The sequence below is a fragment of the Rhinoderma darwinii genome, chromosome 12 (genome assembly GCF_050947455.1).
Source record: "Rhinoderma darwinii isolate aRhiDar2 chromosome 12, aRhiDar2.hap1, whole genome shotgun sequence".
Taxonomy (NCBI): domain Eukaryota; kingdom Metazoa; phylum Chordata; class Amphibia; order Anura; family Rhinodermatidae; genus Rhinoderma; species Rhinoderma darwinii.
Genome location: NC_134698.1, coordinates 9320600 through 9340358, shown reverse-complemented (window position 1 = coordinate 9340358; position 19759 = coordinate 9320600). Strand labels below are relative to the sequence as shown.

The following is a 19759-nucleotide window of genomic DNA, read 5'->3' as shown; positions in this document are numbered from 1 at the left end:
GTTATCTACTCGCTGAACAGTCACATCTTAGGCTTCGTCCACATCTGTGCTAGGGTTCCGTTCTGACGTTCCGTCGGAGCTTCCTGTCGGAACGGAGCCCTGACAGACACAAACGGAAACCATGGGTTTCCGCTTCCATCGCCATTGATTTCAATGGTGACAGATCCGGTGCCAATGGTTTCCGTTTGTCACCGTTGTGCAAGTGTTTTCCGCCGTTTTGACAGAATGAATAGCGCAGTCTACTACGGTATTGATTCCGTTAAAATGACGGAACACTTTCACAACGGAGACAAACGGAAACCATTGGCACCGGATCCGTCACCATTGAAATCAATGGCGATGGAAGCGGAAACCCATGGTTTCCGTTTGTGTCTGTCAGGGCTCCGTTCCGACAGGAAGCTCCGACGGAACGTCAGAACGGAACCCTAGCGCCGATGTGAGCAAATAACACAGAGGTTAGTTCACACAGCGCAGTAAATCTGTGAAGGTGCGGATCTGCAAGGACCTTCTAGCCACTCCCGTCCTATGTACAGAGCAGATTCAACACCATCTTGTATTTCTGTGTCTGACATTGTTATGGGGCACGGTGACTGGCATTGTATTGGGGCACTGTGGTACCCTATTGTCTCAATACTACCCAGGAAATGTACAGTTAAAGGCAAAACCTTTTTTTCCGCCTCTTATGCCATAATTTATGGCCGCGTCTTATGGTCCAGTGCGTCCTATAGTCCGTAAAATACGGTCATTTTATTTATACTTTACTACTTTTAAAGGAAAAAAAAATGTTTTATGTGGCCACATTCTGAGAGCCATCACTTTTTGATTTTTTCACTGATTGAGCGGTGTGAGGGGTTCTTTTTTTGCGGGACGAGCTGTAGTTTTTATCTGTACCATTTTTGGTACATACAACTTTTTGATCACTTTTTATTATGTTTTTTTTTTTTTTTTTTTTAAGAACAAACTTGACCAAAAAACAGCGATTTTGTCAGTTTACATTTTTTATGCCGTACACATTACGAACAATGGGAAAAGGGAATTTTCTTTTTTATTACTACCAAAAACTTGATTTAACTTTTTTTTTTTTTTTTTTACAAATTTCATTCGTCTCCCTAGGGGACTTGAACCAGCAATCGTTGGATCACTGGTGCAATACACTGCAATACTAATGTATTGCAGTATATTGTTATCTTTATAGGCATCTGTTAGGCCGTGGCAGAGAAATGACTTAACAGAGGTAGAGGCAGAGTGAAGGCAGCCCTGGGGGCCATGACAACCATAGTCACTCCGCAATCTCGTTGCGGGGGGGGGGATGCCTCAGATGCTGCAGTCGCGATTGACTGCAGCATTTGAGGGGTTAAACAGCCAGGAACAGCGCGATCACTGTTCCTCCCGGGTGTCAGCTGTAAAACACAGCCAACACCCGCAGCATATGGAGCACGCTCCATACATCAACCACCCCGCACCAGGGCTAAATGACACGTCCAGGTGCGCGAAGGGGCTACTGACCTAAGCGGCCTCAACAACGTCAATGGTATGGAGCCCGTTTCTCGCACTCCAGCTGTACCCCTTGTAGCGTTGGCATAGCGTGTGCCCAAGCCTTCCCACATCCTTGTATAATAGTGTTATAGTGTATAATAAGGTGTTGTCTAAAGCAAACCAGACTACTATCATGACAGGTCATGTGTATATGTATATTCAATATACTCTCCTCCACCTCCTAACGACTACTCAGACTGCACGAGTTGGACCGCTGTAAATTAGAGCAGCGGTCCTCAACAGGCGGAACAAATCCGGACTGGATCGCCAGCTGTCCGGATCCCACAGATCTGCCGTTATAGATACATTGGAGGAGGGTAGTGTCTCTGGATAATCTGGGGATGAATTAATTTTAGGGGTCTGGTGTGGGGTCTGAATAAGTTTAGGGGGTCTGAATTTTATGGGATAATCTGGGGATGAATTAATTTTAGGGATCTGGTTTAAGGATCTGAATGTGTTAAGGGGTCGGATCTCGTGTCTGAATGAGTTTAGAGGTCTAAATGTGTTTAGGATTCTGGCTTGGAGTCTGAATGAGTTTAGGGGTTTGATCTTGGGTTTGACTGCTTAGGAGCCTAATCTGGGGTCTGAATGAACTTAGGGATCGGATCTAATCTGGGGTCTGAATGAGCTTAGGGATCGGATCTGATCTGGGGTCTGAATGAGCTTAGGGGTTTGATCTTGGGTTTGACTGCTTAGGAGCCTAATCTGGGGTCTGAATGATCTTAGGGATCGGATCTAATCTGGGTTCTGAATGAGCTTAGGGATCGGATCTGATCTGGGGTCTGAATGATCTTAGGGATCTGATCTGGGGTCCAAATGATCTCAGGGATCTGATCTGGGGTCCAAATGATCTCAGGGATCTGATCTGGGATCTGAATGAAATTAGGGATTTGATCTGGGGTCTGAATAAGCTTAGGGGTCTAAATGAGTTTAGAACTCTGATCCGGGGGTCTGACTGTATTTAGGGGTCTGATCTGGGGTCTGAATGAGTTAATGGGGTTGTCCTGGCACGGGGCAGTTTTTCATACGGATGACCTAACCACAGGATCGGTCATCAGTATGATAGGTGGGGGTCCGATGAGCTATTCTGGCTGCCTCCGGCACCAGATGTCATGCAGTGGCCGGTGTGGGAACAGGTGGCTCTGTATCGCGGCTGTGCTGCAATTTTGCTCCTATTCACTTGAATAAGAGCAGAGCTGCAGTACTGCAGCATGGCCACTAGACTGTGACCGGAGCCATCTGCTTCCGGCATGGACATCTGGTGCCCGGAGACAGTCGGAGCAGCTGATCAGTGCAGGATCCAGTTGTCGGACCCCCACTTATCACATACCGATGACCTGTCCTGTGGTTAGGTCATCAGTATGGAAGATTGTCCCGTGCCCGGACAACCCATTTAAGTGGTTTGGTTGTCCCAGTAAAAAATAATAATAAATCCTGATGTAAGTTGTTGTTTGCACCTTCTGTATAACTTACCTTGCAAACCTTTCCTTGTCATTGGGAAGCTGGTCGTCGTCACACCTGTAATTCACAAGGTAAATAGACTCGTTAGATGAAAGACATTCACATAATCTGCCTTGAGCATCCAGAGAGGAGCCGGCACCTGCTGCTGTGACAACGACCAGGGCATTTGTCACTCGGGACGCCCTGCAGGAATAAATGTGCTCAGCTGTGGAGATCGCATAGCGTGACGCGTCTGTGGAAAATACTGATCAAAATATACAAATCTCCTCCACTGCTACATTGGTTTAGCATTTTAGTTTGACTGTATCACATTATATCCGGCCGCTGAAACCTCCAGCGATCATCTGTGATCTGTGGGGGAGGAGTCTGGCAGCAAGTGTTCAATTCCCCTGCAGCGCCACCGCAGGAGAAATGAAGCATTACCAAGTTCTCATTAAAAACAATGCAATGCACAAATGCCCACGAGTCCTCTCCTGAACAGGGGACACCGGTTGTACAGGATTACGTTCTCACGTAGCAGTGATATCATGCGGCTTTTACCAGAATTTTGTTGCAGTAACTGCTGTGGCTTTGGAAAGAAAGAGTTCTAGGATGTACCGAAGCACAGATTGTATAGTCATGCAAATTGTAGCAACAATACCTGAGAAATTTACTGTTGGAGTCTTCATCGTCGTCAAAATCCAACCTGGGAATAGAAGAAAGCAGGGGATTAATAATGACACCTTACAAACACGGCGGATGTGAATTCATCACACATTAAGGTCGTCTAGAGCAAGATCTACAGACTTAAGACCCTATTACACGGGCCGATGATCGATGATCGGGTGAACGCTCGTCCATCGGCTGATCGAATCGTTTATGCAGCATATAATATTCTAGTTGTCGGAAGGACATCTCCTTGTGATGCGCTGCCGACATGATGGAAATGTAGAGGGACGAATGATCGTAGTAGCGATCGCTCGTCTTCATACATTACTGATCATAGCTCCTTGTCAAAGGAGTAAACGAGCGTCGATCAATGAACGGTCTCGTTGATCGGCGCTCGTTTTCATGGCCTATATCTGTCCGTGTAATAGGACCCTAAGGGCTAAGTCACATGGAGTATTTTGGCGCTGTTTGACGCGGAAAGCGTGGTCAGAAACAGCGTAAAAAAAAATGCCCGAAATCGCCTTCTATTGATTTTAATGGGAGGCGGAGGCGTTTCTTTCCTGCGAGCGGTAAAAACCACTAGCGGGAAAAAAAGTGACATGCCGTTTCTTCGGGTGTTTCCGTCTCTGACCTCCCATTGACATCAATGGGAGGCAGAAAAAGCGGTTTTCCCTGCGAAACTCAATGGCCGCGGCCGAAAAACGCCAAGACCGACGCGGAAAAAAAAACACGGCGAGTTTTCTGCCGGTAGAAATTTTTGAATCAGATTTTCTTTGTGGCACCTTCTTTGTGGCATTTTTCGTCTGCGGCCATTGAGCGCCGCGGGCATAAAACAGAGCGTATAAACAGAGTTCATAATGTATACGTTAAACGAACGCCATAATAATCTAGAAGTGACGGGTGCCGCCGTTAGGCATCGGTTTACTGCATCTGTCACCCATAAGCTAGAATTCTTCCGGGACGGAATATTCCATACTATTGTTTTGCGGTATACGGCTGTATACTGGCCGGAAGGACAATCTTTTGGCCTCCTTCTGACAATGGAGCAGTATGGATAAGTTTAGCGTGTACGTCGAGCGCTTTCCTGACATACGCGCTAAACCAAAATGGCCGCCACGTAACACTACATTTCTCCTGCAGCGCAAATTTAGCTGAAATGTGAACAGAGTTGGATTTGATGATACAGCCCCTTTAACCCATTACCGCCGCAGCCGTTTTTCATTTGTTTTTTTTTCCTCCCCACCTTCCAAAAGCCATAACTTTTTTAATTTTCCATCAATATTGCCGTATGAGGGTTTGTTTTTTTGCAGGAGGAGTTGTCGATTTTCATGACACCATTTATTGTACCATATAATGTAGTGGAAAACTGGGGGAAAATAATTGTGGGGTGGAATAGGAAAAAAACGGCGATTTTTTTTGGGGGGGGTATCATTTTTATAGCGTTCACCCTGCGGTAAAAACGACATGTTAACATTATTCTGTGGGTCCATGCGACTACGGCGATACCAAATGTATATATTTTTTTAATATTTTACTTCTTTTATAAGGAAAAAAATAATTGTTAAAAATAAAATTTATGTTTTGCCGCCACATTCTGAGAGCCATAACTTTTTTTTTCCCGCCGATTGAGCGGTGTGAGGGCTCATTTTTCACGGGGCGAGATTTAGTTTCTATTGGTACCATTTTGGGGTACATGAGACTTTTTGATAACATTTTATTCCATTTTTTTGTGGGAGATGGTGACCAAAAATCTGCGATTCTGGCATTTTAATAATTTTTTTTTTTTTAAGGCATTCACCGTGTGGGTTAAATAAATGTTGTATTGCAATAATTCTGACTTCTATGGACACGGCGATACCATGGGGGAAAATGGGAAAATGTTATCTCTTTTTTTTTTGTAACCTTTAATATATATATTTTTTTTAAAATATATTTTTTATATTAGTCCCCTAGGGGACTTGAACCAGCGATCGTTGGATCGCTTGCATGATATACTACTATACTTATGTATTGCAGCATATCGTGATACGGACACAGTCTCCTGTGAAGCCCTGCTGGAGGCATACCTGGGGGGCCTTCATTAGGCAATCATGCCAATCATCGGCAACCCGCGATCACGTCGTGGGGGCGGGGTTATCCTCCTCTGCTTCTAAAGCCTTAGATGCCATGGTCACTTTTGGTCTTGGCATATAAGGGGTTAAACTAGCTCGTTACACTGAAGTGTCGGCTCTTACCTACAGCCGTCACGCTCGTTCCATGGCGCGAGCTCGCGGGCCCACTCCATACTCCCCCTCCCGACCTCCGCCATATATATATATATATACGGCGGATGCCGGGAAGTGGTTAAAGGAATTTGACTGTATTAATAGCAGCTATGCAGTTTTGGGTCTAGCAGACATCGATGGCCGTCCCACCCCAGCTGGCGAGCACAGGCCGTCTCTATTATCTGTGACATCAGGTCATACCCCGAGCGACGCTTGTTGGCTCTCTGGACCATGGACCCTCCGGCCTGTGAACTTGAATCTGGATTTCCTGAGGGCGCAGCGACTCCCAGAGCAGGGACATCCGACGCCATCTCTACAGCAGACAGAGAAAAGGGAGAAGAAAAAAGAAATAAATGAACTGCGGAGCTAAATTGTACTTTTATAACATCAGCTGGTTACATGGAAGAGTTGGAAATGACAGGTATTGATTGCCGTAATGAGACATATGGAGTTTGATGCGCTTCCCTTTTTCTTATACCCGTTTCCGTCTTAGATGGCTTTAGGACAGGGATCAATGTCCAAGGGGTCGCCTGTGAGTCACGGTAAAATTGCAGCATTGAAAGAGTTTAGAAGATCAGTAGACTATCTTTTTTTTTTCCAGAAACAGCGCCACTCTTGTATATAGGCCGTTTCTGGTATTACAGCTCAGCCCAATTAAAAAGACAGGTGCGGAGTGCAATACCAGACGCAGCCATTGGACAAGAGGCAGCAGATTGGTCCGCACCCTAAACAAGTAACACATGGAGCGTCACTATTTATAACACGATCATATGGTTTACATCAGAAGTCAGTGCATGCCAGGTTATTATTATACGGCCTGCATCTGTAGCCATTATGGAAATGCTAGTCATGCGATTGCCTTATGTCCCATTAAAAGGGATCCAAATAGACAAAAACATCCATAGTGTGCCAGCGATCAAGGACAGAGGGAAACAATGCCCTGTCCCCGGTGCTGCTGTAATCCTGTCCCCGCACGTCCCTTTATTTCCTCATTGCAGACGGCCCCGTGTCATCATATCCTGACTACACGATCTCAGCAAAGTGATGCAACGGGCCGAGATACCCAGCAAAAGCCCCTAAAATGAGAAGCATCATCCAGAAACAAGTGCAACACCATATACTACTATGGGGCTATCCATAAAAGAGCAGAATACCCAGAATGGTGGGAGTGGGAATCTCCTGCCGTCCTTCATACTGGACGGTAATTCCCTTATAAAATGTAAATCCCCCTAACATGGTGAGCTAAGCTAATAGAGGGGAGTCCCCTGCAAGGAACCGGTGGCTTAACAATCGTGGCCAGAGGCAAAGGGGGCCTGCCACAGACCCGCCGCACTGCATAGAAGGTCGGATGCCTGCCAGTGGCGTTTGGACTTTATATGTGACGCTGAACGTTCTGTGTTGCGTCGCATCTAACGTTCTATCGCTGCCTGGCGTCAAGACTTTCATGCGCCGCAGCACAGATAGCCTGATGTGGCGGCTTGGAGGGATCCGGGGCAAGCCCCCGGTGGACAAGAGAAGATGGAGAAGCTGTAGTAAAGGCACTTTTTTTTTTTTAAATAGGTCTGATCTGGGGGCGGGCATGGGGCCCGCTACTCTCTGGTTACACCCCTCCAAGTAACCCCCATTCTTTATTACCTCCATATGCCCTAATAAAGTATATATGCGCTTGTGTAAAGCAGATATCCTCTTTAAAGACAACCCGTCACTAGGTCATATATGTTGAATGGTTATCGGACCTGAATAGCACGGTCTTCTTGATTCCAGCGCTGTTTTTCTTTTTTTCCTGGACCCCCCAGTTCCAGAGATATGGCCCACTGTTGTGTTGGTTCCCTCTATGCTAATTTGCTGTAGTTTGCCAACGGGGTGGAGCTAGCTTCCCAGCCTCGGATGCTGACCAAACAGCGTGAGGCAGCTTGAGGGTAGTTCACTCCCTGTTGGCTAACTACAGCAAATTAGTATAGAAGGAGCCAACACAACAGTGGGTCATATCTCTGGAACAGGGGGGTCCAGGAAAAAAAAGAAAAAGAGCGGTGGAATCAGGGAGACCGTGCTATTCGGGTCAAAGAACCAGTACAACTTATATTCCCTAGTGACACATCCCCTTTAAATGGGATATCTTGACCACAGAAAAAGTGTCTGATAGGAGGAGCTGCTGTTCCCGTAACCCCCATAGGCTGTCATGAAGAGTGATGCAAGAATGCTCGGCCCGCTTGCTCCATCTCCCTTTATTGGCTGCCATCAGCCACTTTGTATTGCCAAATGGAAGATATGGGACCCTTGTTCCACCAATAGGTACAGGTCGCAGAAATAGGAACTCTGCATATCTTTTGCTTCTACGGTTGCAATACCCCTTTAAGCCTGCACAATCTATACAATGAGATGGTGCATATTGTAATATAGCACAGATACCCTGTAATATATTTTCCAGGAAAGACATTCAGACTACTTTTAAGCTCTAAATGGGAGAAAGTTACCGCTCCATGGACCACACTCACCATGGTGATCAAATGGGCACTGCCACTATGCCCAGACGATAACAATAGGTAGACCAGCCGTAATAATGGAGGAGAGAAACATGTAATCTCTGCCACTAACCCCTTGTAGGCTAAATCGCAGCATACAGGCAAAATTGGGAACCGCCCCTTTGATCGCATCATAGGGAACCCCAGTGATGTAAGGGGTGTCTATACCCTATATGGGCAGACAGCCAGTGAAGGACCCGAGAACGGTTAGCCCTAACAACTGCCTGTATACTTATAGGCTGTAGTAGTGTATAGATGTATACCAATGCACTGTACTTGTAAAAGAAGTCCGCAGGCAAAATTGTCTGGGTCCAGAAGGCTGAATTCACACGGGTCGGATTTGCTGCGTAAAAGCACGCAGTGTATCTGTCCTGTGCGCCGGAGGGAATTCCAGGCGAGAAACCACACCAAACTGCGGTGTAGTTTTTCGGCCCAAATTTCCGCTGTAGAAAACTGCAGCATTTACCGACCTGCTAGCAAGCCGGCCTCCTAGGAGGACGTACCATCCCAGGTGAAAGATGCAGCCTGTGATTGGCTGCAGCAGCGGTCACATGGGATGAAGCGTCATCCAAGAAGGCCGGACTGGATGAAGAATACTGGGTAAGTATAAGATATTTTTTTTCCTGGAGTTGTGATTTTTTTTGGGCGGTGGAATTGCCTCTCGAAAATCACAACATCTACTATTTGTTGCGGGTTTTACCTCCCCATTGAATTGGGGAAAACCCGCAACAGAAAAGCAGCGATTCCGCAAATACAATGTATTATGCTGCGGAATTTCCGCAACGAAATCTGTTGCGTAAAATCTGCAGCATTTACGTGTGAACTTGCCCTTACGGAATCAACCATCGTCCCTCTGCTTCACCCACATAGAAGCCTATAGGTGAAATACTGCTGTTGATCGGTCATGGTCCACCCCAGGACAGGCGCTGCGTACCTAAATGTACCCAATCCACCAAGCCGTACTCTTGGTCACTTCCATATGTGGGGATACCGCCCGCCATACTCTGGGTGTAGCATATCCAGAGGAGGACTAAGGGATTTCCTACTGTAATTCTGTCTGATTCAGGTGCAGGGAGGATTAGGAGGAAAGCAGATCCCCCGCAGCACGGAGGCGAGGTCGTACGAGGACGCCGGCTGCACGGTAATAAAGCACTTCCTTCCAAGCAGGCGGACATCTTGCTTTCATTTCCCGATCCGCTTGTAATGAGGAGCTGTCAGGACATCGCATGCTATGATAGAAACCATGGAACAAGCCTTGAGGGTGCCATAACCAGAGTTCACATTTTCCCATACTCCCCCGTGTAAGTGTAAGCAGCTGGCCGAGGAAATCTGTGTTCTTCATGAAAGTCGTCTTCACGGACGCTGCAAAACCAAAGGAAACGACATTGGATCCTAAAAGAGTGTCTGATGACATCACTCAACTGGAATCGCCAAAAAAGGGCGATGATGTCGGATTGATGCAAGTAAAGATCTAACACGTCCAATACGATTTTATGGACAGAAAAGTCAGGTCATTCGCGAGAATTCCGGGATTCTTGTGATGGTTTATCCCTGCGGCCCCTTCATTCTCAGGATTGGTGGTGTGGTTCAAGTGGATGGTCCGCCACTAATCATAAAGTGATGACCTATCCTAGCGAGATGCCGTTACTTCATTAGATGAGAATACCCCTTTAAGGCCGGGTTCCCACAGGGCGGATATGCTGCGTAAAAAAAAAAAATCACGCAGCCTGTCTGATCTTGAACCCCCAGTACATTCCATTAAAAAAAAAAAAAAAAAATGTAAAAAAAAAAATCTATTAATTATTTTTTTATTTTTTTTTTTTAAATCGCACCACATTGTGGTACGGTTTTTCAAACGGAATATCCGCTGCGGAAAGAAAAACGTTCATAAATACCCCCTCCCTCCTCGGACGTCCGCTCCGGCCTCCCTGGATGACGGTGCAGCCCATGCGACGCTGCAGACTGTGATTGGCTGTAGTGGTCACATGGGATGCAACGTCATTGCAAGAGGCCGGACTGCAGGAAGGAGGAGGGCGTTCTGTGTAAGTATGTTTTTTTTTAATTTTTCCGGAGTTGCGATTTTTGTGGCGATTACGCTGTAAAAGTCGCAACACTGGGCTTTCTGTTGCGGGTTTTGCATGCCTATTGAATTCAACGGGGAAAACCCGCAAGAGAAAATCAATAAAAACGCAGCATAAATTGACATGCTGCGGAATTAAATTCTCACCCACTTTACGGCTACTGTAAATGCTGCGGAATTTCCGCACCCAATTCCATAGAGGAAATTACGCAGCGTTGACGCTACGTGGAAACCCGGCCTAAGGCTTCTATAAACAGCCCAGTTGTCTCAATAACATCCAGTCTTTGTTGGGCCTTTAACCCGTTTCCGACTGCGCGCTGCCTATTGGCGTCGCTGTAGACAAAGCTTATCTTATGAGCACTCATCTTTTAGGGTATGTTCACACGCACTAATTACGGACGTAATTCGTGCGTTTTTGCCCCGAATTACGTCCGAAAAATGCGGCTTGAAAGCGTTGACAAACATCTGCCCATTGAAAGCAATGGGCAGACGTTTGTCTGTTCACACGAGTCGTATATTTAAGCGCCGCTGTCAAAAGACGGCGCGTAAATAGACACCCGCGTCAAAGAAGTGACCTGTCACTTCTTGGGGCGTAATTGGAGCCGTTACTCATTGACTCCAATGAAAAGCAGCGCCAATTACGTCCGTAATGGACGCGGCGTTCAAGCGCCTGCACATGCCGTTACGGCTGAAATGACGGGGATGTTTTCTCCTGAAAACATCCCCGGAATTTCAGCCGTTACGGACGCTGTCGTGTGAACATACCCTTAAAGTGGAGCTAAACGTTTGACAAACTTCTGACATGTCATAGTGACATGTCAGAAGTTTGGATTGGTGGGGAGTCTGAGCACTGAGACCCCCACCGATCGCTAGAACGAAGCAGCTGGAGTCCTCATGTGAGCGCTCAGCCACTTCGTGCCTGTTCGGCTTTTTACAGAAAGCCGATGTATCTGAGTACGGGCTCATAGACTTTCTATTGTATCCGTACACCGATACATTTATTTCAGGAAAAAGCCAAACAGACACGAAGCGGCTGAGCGCTCACACGAGGGCTTCAGCTGCTTCGTTCTAGCGATTGGTGGGGGTCTCAGTGCTCGGACCCCCACCAATCCAAACTTCTGACACGTCACTATGACATGTCAGAAGTTTGTCAAACGTTTAGCTACACTTTAAGGCCCTCTTCACACTGAGTTTTTTATATACTTTCCGGACGCAGAAACTGCGACGGAATATGCGCCAGAAAACACCTCCCATTGATTTCAATGGGATGTGGAGGCGTTTTTTTTTACCGGCTTTCGGGCCTTTACGTCTCTGACTTTCCATTGACATCAATGGGAGGCAGAGAAAACTGTTTTCGCCCACGGCGCTCAATGGCCGCGGGCAAAAAACGTGGCAAACGGCCTGCAGGCAGATCAAAATCTGCCTCAAGATTCCAGACTGAAAAAAACCTCAGTGTGAACAGGGCCTAAGCAGTAGCTGTTAATTAGTCTTAAGAAGTCTGTTGAATATGGCTGGGATTGGAGTTTCCTCCGATCCCAGCTGTTTAACCCTTTGATCGCCGTGGTCCACGAACGCGCCACAATCAAAACGGACTCCCCTCTTCGAAAACCAGTAACGTGATCAGAGACTGGGGAAACACTCTGTAGACAGTCCTGGGGACCTAGAAAGGACCCCAGGGCTGTCTATACTATGTGCCTGCTGTTAGGACACCTAGTGACACAGTGTAACGCATTAGTATATAGGAAAAGGTTAATAAATAAGTGAAAACAATGTTCTCCCTTCATGGGATTAAAAAAAAAGTAAAAAAAAGAAAGCAATTTCATTATTTTGTATAAAATATATTTTATTGCCGATACAATAATCGGTTCCTCTGACGGAAAGGTTGAACGGAACCCGAACGCCGTTGACACAGTCATTTATTTGTACCCCTAAACCGCGCAGGGAAAAAAAATAAAAAATACAATTTCTGCCACATAAAACAAGACCTCGTATAGTCACGTCAACGAAAAAAAAAGTTATGGCTGCTGAAAAAGCAAAAATTCAAAAAAAAATGTAGCGGACGTGTTTTAACCCCTTAATGACCAGGCCCGAAAAGGGGGTTTAAAAACAAGTTCAAGCAGAAACAAGGAGTCTAGGGGGTGCAGAGCAACTGACGGGTGTTATACAAGCCCCATGTCTCTGACGATAGGGCGAGAACCGGCAGAGGGGCAAAAAGATAGGGGCTTGAGGTGGCCGCAGCGTTCAGGTTCAGGGTGATGTGGTCTGCATTGTCCTGCCACAGTCCTTACCTATCGTCCCATCTGGTCCCCGCACCGTTTTATCGTCACCTGCAGGTGAATGTGACAAAGCGCGGAATGTAAGGTAACTCCAGGTGTCATCGGGCCTCTGCCCGGACTCCATGATGGACCTGAAAGAGTTTTCTATAAGGTCAGAGGGACGCGTCGCCATGGCGGCAGGTAAGTATAGGCTTTTTTTAAATTTTCCTCTTCCGTTTTCTGCAGCGGACATTCCGGACAAAAAACTGCACCGCAATTTGGTGCCGTTATTCGGACGGAATTCTCTGCGGCGACCAGGGCGGATACGAGGTGTGCTTCTACGCGGCGTATCCGCCCTGTGTAAACATAGCCATAATATATACAAAGCCGAAATGCTGCCCCTCCTACTATAGATCCTAGAGGCACTCCTGCCGCTTCGTTTTAGCGATCGGTGGGGGTCTCAGTGCTCAAGACCCCACCGATCAAAACTTCTGACACGTCACTATGACCTGTCAAAAGTTTTTTTTGAAAGTTTAGTTACCCTTTAAAGATCAGTGAGTCCCAGCAGTCGGACCCCCACCGATGAGTGTTAGGACATATCCTAGCTATATGCCATACATTACAGGAGAGGAATACCCCTTTAACCCCTTTAACCCCTTCCTTACATACCCCGGGGCTGTCCTGTCATGTTTTATGAATATATATATTTTTTTTAACATTTATTAAAGGTCTTAAATTACCATACTGGTGCGTTCACGTGATCTGCGGATTCTGTGCGGCCGCTTATCCCAATGAATTTAATGGGGAGTTGGACGTGTACAAATGCAAAGCGGCCGCACAGAACTGGGTGAACAGGGGACCGACCCGCCCCCCCATTTTCCAAATAGGCAAGGGTCTAAAAAGGTGGAACCCAGACCGAACATGCATTTATGCAGAAATATGTAAGATGGGAATACCCACTAAGAATATTTATCCCCAATTCACAGCATAGGTGATACATGTGGAGGTCTGACTGTCCCCTATGGGAATGGAGCGGTACTACGCATGCTCAGCCAACGCAAAATTACGTATATTTTGTAGTGGCTGTTCCAGGTATTGCAGTCCGGATTGAGTTGCAGTACCAGGTCCAGCCACTACCGAATGTACGGCGCTGTCTCTGATAAACAATGATGGTTCCGCAGCACTGACCATAGCACCATGGACCCTTAAAGGGGTATTCTATGTCTGATAGATGAGGGTCCCAGCTCTGGTACCCTCACCTATGCCGAGAACGGGGGTCTGGCCGCAGACTGCTGCGCGGCTTTACGGAAAAAAATCTGAGCGTCGCTTGCTAGACTGTTCCCGTAACTACCATTGGAGAGAACCGCGCAAATGCTTCTGGTAGGAGGAAAAATAATAATTTGCGCCTTTAACCCCTTCCCACATCATGACGTACAAAGATAAGTGGGACTAACCGCTAACATCCCGCGGTAACAGTCAGGATCAGAGAATTCCCATGAAATGGAGTGGTTTTAACATTTCCGTTAAAGATGAAAACCACGACCGGATCTGCGCCGCCGCAACGTGCACACAATTCACACTGCGCGTTTATAACCCGCACGATTGTCACGGCAGTTTTGTTTTGCGACTTTGTGCCACAACCAGTTTACCCTGCCACGGGACTGCGCCATTCTTTCAACGTAAAAATGGCGTCTACTTAAAGACGCATTACAAGCAATTATTTAGGAGCAAGATCAGAAACATCAGCACAGAAAATGGCGTAATTCGCCGTCAAACACAAGGCATACAGATTTTTCGGGCGTTTTTGACAGTGTTCCGGTGCAACAATACAAATTTTAATACATTACCAAGTACTGAAAAGTGCCGACTACATAAAGCAAATGTTGTCAGTGACCTCAAGTGCAACACGTTCCTCATACAGGATGAGACATTTTGTAAATATGTCGCATAGCTTAGAACTGACGCAAACCAGAATATCACATTATCCGACAACTATTTCGCTCCTGTACGCTACGACATAGCAACCAATACGACAAAGTTACCGGGACACCCCCGGTCCGGTAACACGAAGAGAGCCCCGTTCTCGACCGCCCTTAACCCTTACCTGGGTGAGCCGCCGCTGCCATCCCCGCTCTTATAAACCCCTCTGATGCTCCAATACGTCCGGTCCTCCCGCTGCCCGTTAACAAGATGGCGGCAGCGATTCAACGTTGTTTTTTTTTTTTGTACCCAACTAAACGGGAATATGGGTTGTACAGCTCAACCCAGCCTGCTACTAGAGGGTGGGACCTCAAAATATGATTGACAATAAATCCATCCAATAGAAATCATTCAGCTGGTCATCAGGCCCCTGACGGAAGGCGTAGTCCGCGGCTAGCAGGTTAGGTTGGTTCTTGACGCAAGAGGGAGCGTTGCGTAAGAACGCTGTGATTGGCCAACCGGTGAATAGCTTGGCGTGATTGGTAAACGGGTGCTTGTTTCCTGATTGGCTGAATGGTTTTGAGAAGTCTTCTGTGGTATAAATAGGACAGGGTGTGCTGGGATTTGTAGTTTTTATCTGCGGAGACTACTGGTTTAGGGTGTGTTCAGACATTTGCGCTTTTTTTACTGGGAGTTTTTGTTTTTGCACACAGGGTCGTTTACCTTCATTTTTGGCACTGCAGTAAATGATGTTACAATCTTAAAAATAGGATTTTATAAAATTCCATACACACAGTGCGGTTAAAAATCGCAGCGATGCCGTCACTATAGAGAGAAAGTCGCCGCTTGTGGCCAGGAATTGGAGTGCCGTCACTATGGTGAACACCCCGTATACCTTTCCTTCATTCTGGATCCACTTCTGGCTTTGTCCCCAAAAATCCGTGACAACGCGTCCCGCACGGGTCCACCTCGGACGTGGAAAACGGCAGCCTCAAAAACGCTTCAAGAAATGGCGTCAGTACTTTTTTGCCAGGCGTATTTTTGCGAGGCTTTTTTAAATTCAGCCGCATAAAAAATGGCCCATATAAACAACGTCGTGTATTTCCTATTGAAATCAATGACAAATAGTTTTCAGGTGTATTTCAAGTGTATTTTGTAGCGTCATACAAGCATTTTACGCTCCAAAATACGCCCTATGAACGTACTCCAGAGCGGTTACCTCAGCATAGCCCCATTCATGTGGATGAAGATGAGCTGCAATACCAAACACAGCCTATGGAGTGGCGCTGTTTCTGGGAAAAAGAAGCAGGAACTTTTTTAATCTAATCCGAGACAAACCATTTTAAAGGGGTGTTTACAAGTTAAACATTTATGGCATAGCCACGGGATATGCCGATGAATGTCTGATTCATGTGGGTCCCAACTCTGGGACCACCACCTATCTCCAGAACAGGGGTTACCCATCTCTGCCCGCCACCGACTGCTGAATCCAAACAGAGATAGGTGGCCACGCAGGCATGATCGGCTGCTACCATAACTCCCATTCAACAGAATGGAGAGCGCAGCGGCCACCACGCCATTCATATTCCGCCCTGATGTGGCAGCCGGCACAACCTCACCAAGTGGGACAGGGGTTGGGTGACCTCCGTTCTGGAGATGGGTACGGGTCGTAGAGCTATACTGACAGCATGGGGCAGTCGACTGCGCTATTGGTTCCGTCAAGTGCAACGGAACCCTGTCACAACGGTGACAGACGGAAACCGTTAGCTAGGTTTACGTCACCATTCAGTTCAATGGTGAGGGAAACGGAAGCTGAGGTTTCCGTTTGCCTTTCCATTGAGGGGTTAACCCGATGGAAACCTCTGACGGAACCCCTCAACGGAAGGGCAACGGTGATGTGAACAGGCCCTTAAAGAGGACCAGTCACCTCTCCTGACATGTCTATTTTTAGTAAATATTTCTATTCCCCATAAAATAACAATTCTGGAACATCTTTTCTTAGAACTCTGCATTGAGCCGTTCCTCTGTTATTCCTCCTAGAAATGTATGAATAAATTAACAACTGGGTGTTACCATTCCCCTTGTTAAAGGGGCGTGTCCCTACACAGTCTCACTATATCAACACTGATTGGACATTGTCAGTCTGTGTAGGGACACGCCCCAAACTGGTGACACCCTGTTGTTTTAAAATTTCTAGGAGGAATAACAGAGGAACGGCACAATGTAGAGTTCTTAGAAAAGATGCTCCAGAATGGTTATTTCATGGGGAATACAAGTCAGGAGAGGGGACAGCTCCTCTTTAAACAGTGTCTAGAAAAATAGTCCCAGTACCAGAGACAATTGGGAAAATTATTATGTAAACATCCAGCAATCCAGAAAATCTGATTCTCCAGCGTCGTAGTCCTTGTATCTGATTTTTGCTCCAGCTAATAGATGAAGAACTTGAATGAGGGCTGGTTTATTGATTGCGCTCCCTCTATGACGTCCATATGTCTTCATGAGACAACCCCTTTAATACAAAATTCCTCCATAGTATATTTGAATATTTTTTTTCTACACCAGACATCCCTATTAAACCGTGGAATGGTCTGAATATGTTCTATCAAAGTGGAGTTCTCCTTTAAGCCAAAACAAACATGCATAATAAACATGAGTCAGGCAAGATTGCGACGTTATATCGTCTGGCCGGATGAAGAACATTACTCAGGACTGAACTAACCAGAGTAAGGCCAAGATCACACACGCAGTTTTGATGCAGTTCTTTTGGGCAGTTTTTTTACTCCATTTTTTGAGCCAGAAGTGGATCCAAAAGGAAGGAAAAGTATAACGGAAAGACTGAAGCATCTTTTGTGCCCACTTTTGTTTTTGGCTCCGAAAACGGAGCCAAAAACTTCCGCAAAAACTGCATCAAAACTGTGTGTGTGATCCTGGTCTAAAGAGTTGCGAAATTATCAAATTGACGCAAAATCATGGCAAAAAATATTAAAATTGCGGAAAACATTTTTGAGAAATCGCAGCAAAAAAAAAAAAGGCCACAAAACTGACACGTGTGAGTATATAGAAAGGGAGAGGCCACGCATCGCAGACGGTGGTTTTACCGCAAGCTGATTCACAAACTAAATAATCCTGAGCGCATTCGAGGTATGTTGCGGATTTTCAGTGGGTAAAATCCAATATTATATTTTACACCGTATGCCAACATCAGCTACCCTACTTGTTGATGGTTTCCATGTACCACCAGATTTCATTTTTTGTTTTCACACCGACTCTTATCAGAAACATTCAACTGAAAACCGCAAAATAGGTCATTAAATCAAAGGCGGATCTTCACTTGGAAACACACAGGGGCAGATTTATTATTACTGTCTTATATGGGTTGTACCAGAATCAACATTATCACCTATCCACGGAATAGGTGATAACTGTCTGATCACTGCGGGTCCCACTGATTGCGAGAACAGGGGTCCCGAACTTCCCGTTCCTCCTTGCTGCACCCCCCTTCCCGTGGTGAGAGGAGTTTGAAACAAGAGCGCCGTCAAGCATGCGCCCGCCGCTCCATTCAATGTCTACAGGAGTGATGGAAACAGCCGAGCACTGTACTCAGCTGTTTCCTTAAATCCCATAGACTTTTAATTGAGTGGCAGTGCGCATGCTCGACCACCGCTCTATTCAATGTCCTCCTCACTGTGGTCGAGCAGTGAAGAGGAACAGGGGGGTTCGGGACCCCCAATCTCACAACCTGTGGAAGTCCCAGTGGTGGGACCGTAGGCTTTTTTCCCATCATGTTTGTGCCCTACCTTAATCGTGTATGTCAGAAAAACTCCCAACGTACACAATAAACGTGTTCATAGGACTCTATTAGCCTGAGGGAGACGATAAGCGTGTATACCAGCCCTTCGTCGGGCTGGTATACCTTTGTTTAATTATACAGTAGCGTAGTCAACTACGCTTTTCCATCCTGAGGCATCCCGCAAAAAACGGATAATGCGCGGTATACATTTTTTTAACATGGGTGCTTATGGGTGACAGATATCACTGTGGAATCCGTCACAGGTATACGTTAAACGCATACAAAACCGGAGTCCCCGGCCAGAGCTCTGCCGCAGACTTTGGCCCTGGGGATTCTCCTGACATCACTGCCCATATATGGACAGCAGCGCCAAGGACTTCCCCGGGCACAGCGCTTCAGGTAGCGCTCTGCCCGGGAGGTTCGGGTGACGGATCACACTGTATGCCTCTACAGTGGGATACGTTGCAGCCCTCCGTCAGAGGTATACGACGTATAACCCCGACGGAAGGCAAAACCATAGATAGGTGATAATTGTCCATTCTGGGAATACCCCTTTACGCCTCATGCACACGACCGTTGTGCCACTCGGGACGTTTTTGAAGGCATCCGAGTGGCACCCGATAGCGGGTGAATCGGGTCCGTGAAAAATGAGTCTCCGATCCAAGGAAAGATTAGATTAGACATGTTCTATCTTTCCCCGGATCACTGACGGGACTCGGCCGGCGCACACGGTCGTGTGCATGAGGCGTAAAACCTGAGCAGGGAAAGTGTGCCGAATTTATCACAGGGTATGAAAAATTTGACGCATCTTGCTAGACACTCTTGGTTGGCTTACCTTAGATTGATATTTTGTGCGCATTTTAAGTCACTCCCCTTTTATAAGCCACACCCCTTTCCACTCTATTGGTTTAGTCTAGACCAACCTTTTGAGCACATTTAAGCCACCCCCAATTTGCTAAGCCACGCCCTTTTCAAAAAGTGTCTAAAACACATAATAAATCTTTTTTTGGGCAGAATTCTGGCGCATTTCGCTTAGTAAATCTACAGCCTCCCAGCACTTTTATTCTACGCAACGCCACGTAAATAGACCTACAATATGAAAACCATCCAATTAGGTTAATTGGCGCTTCTTTAATGAAAGCGACCCTGTGTCATCTGCTGTTGTGACAGATTTACTACCGCTACATATAGTGTGTCCTCCTCGTCCTGTGCAGCCGGCAGGGACACAGCTCTCTTTTCTCTGTAACCTTACTCTGGTGCATTCCCAGCTTAAAGATTCATGA

General features: G+C 46.5%; 1 protein-coding gene across 1 annotated transcript in view; it reads right to left on the bottom strand.

Annotated features, from left to right (window-relative positions):
• ARNT (aryl hydrocarbon receptor nuclear translocator) overlaps window positions 1–15051 on the bottom strand; it is a 41603-nt gene extending 26552 nt beyond the window's left edge. The window contains exons 1-4 of the mRNA XM_075844731.1: window positions 14871–15051; window positions 6111–6222; window positions 3638–3682; window positions 3010–3054 (exon numbers count right to left, since the gene is read on the bottom strand). Of these exons, the coding sequence (XP_075700846.1) occupies window positions 3010–3054; window positions 3638–3682; window positions 6111–6222; window positions 14871–14892 (224 nt within the window). The 5' untranslated portion in view covers window positions 14893–15051. The remainder of the gene's footprint in view (window positions 1–3009; window positions 3055–3637; window positions 3683–6110; window positions 6223–14870) is intronic.
• Window positions 15052–19759: the final 4708 nt, after the last annotated feature.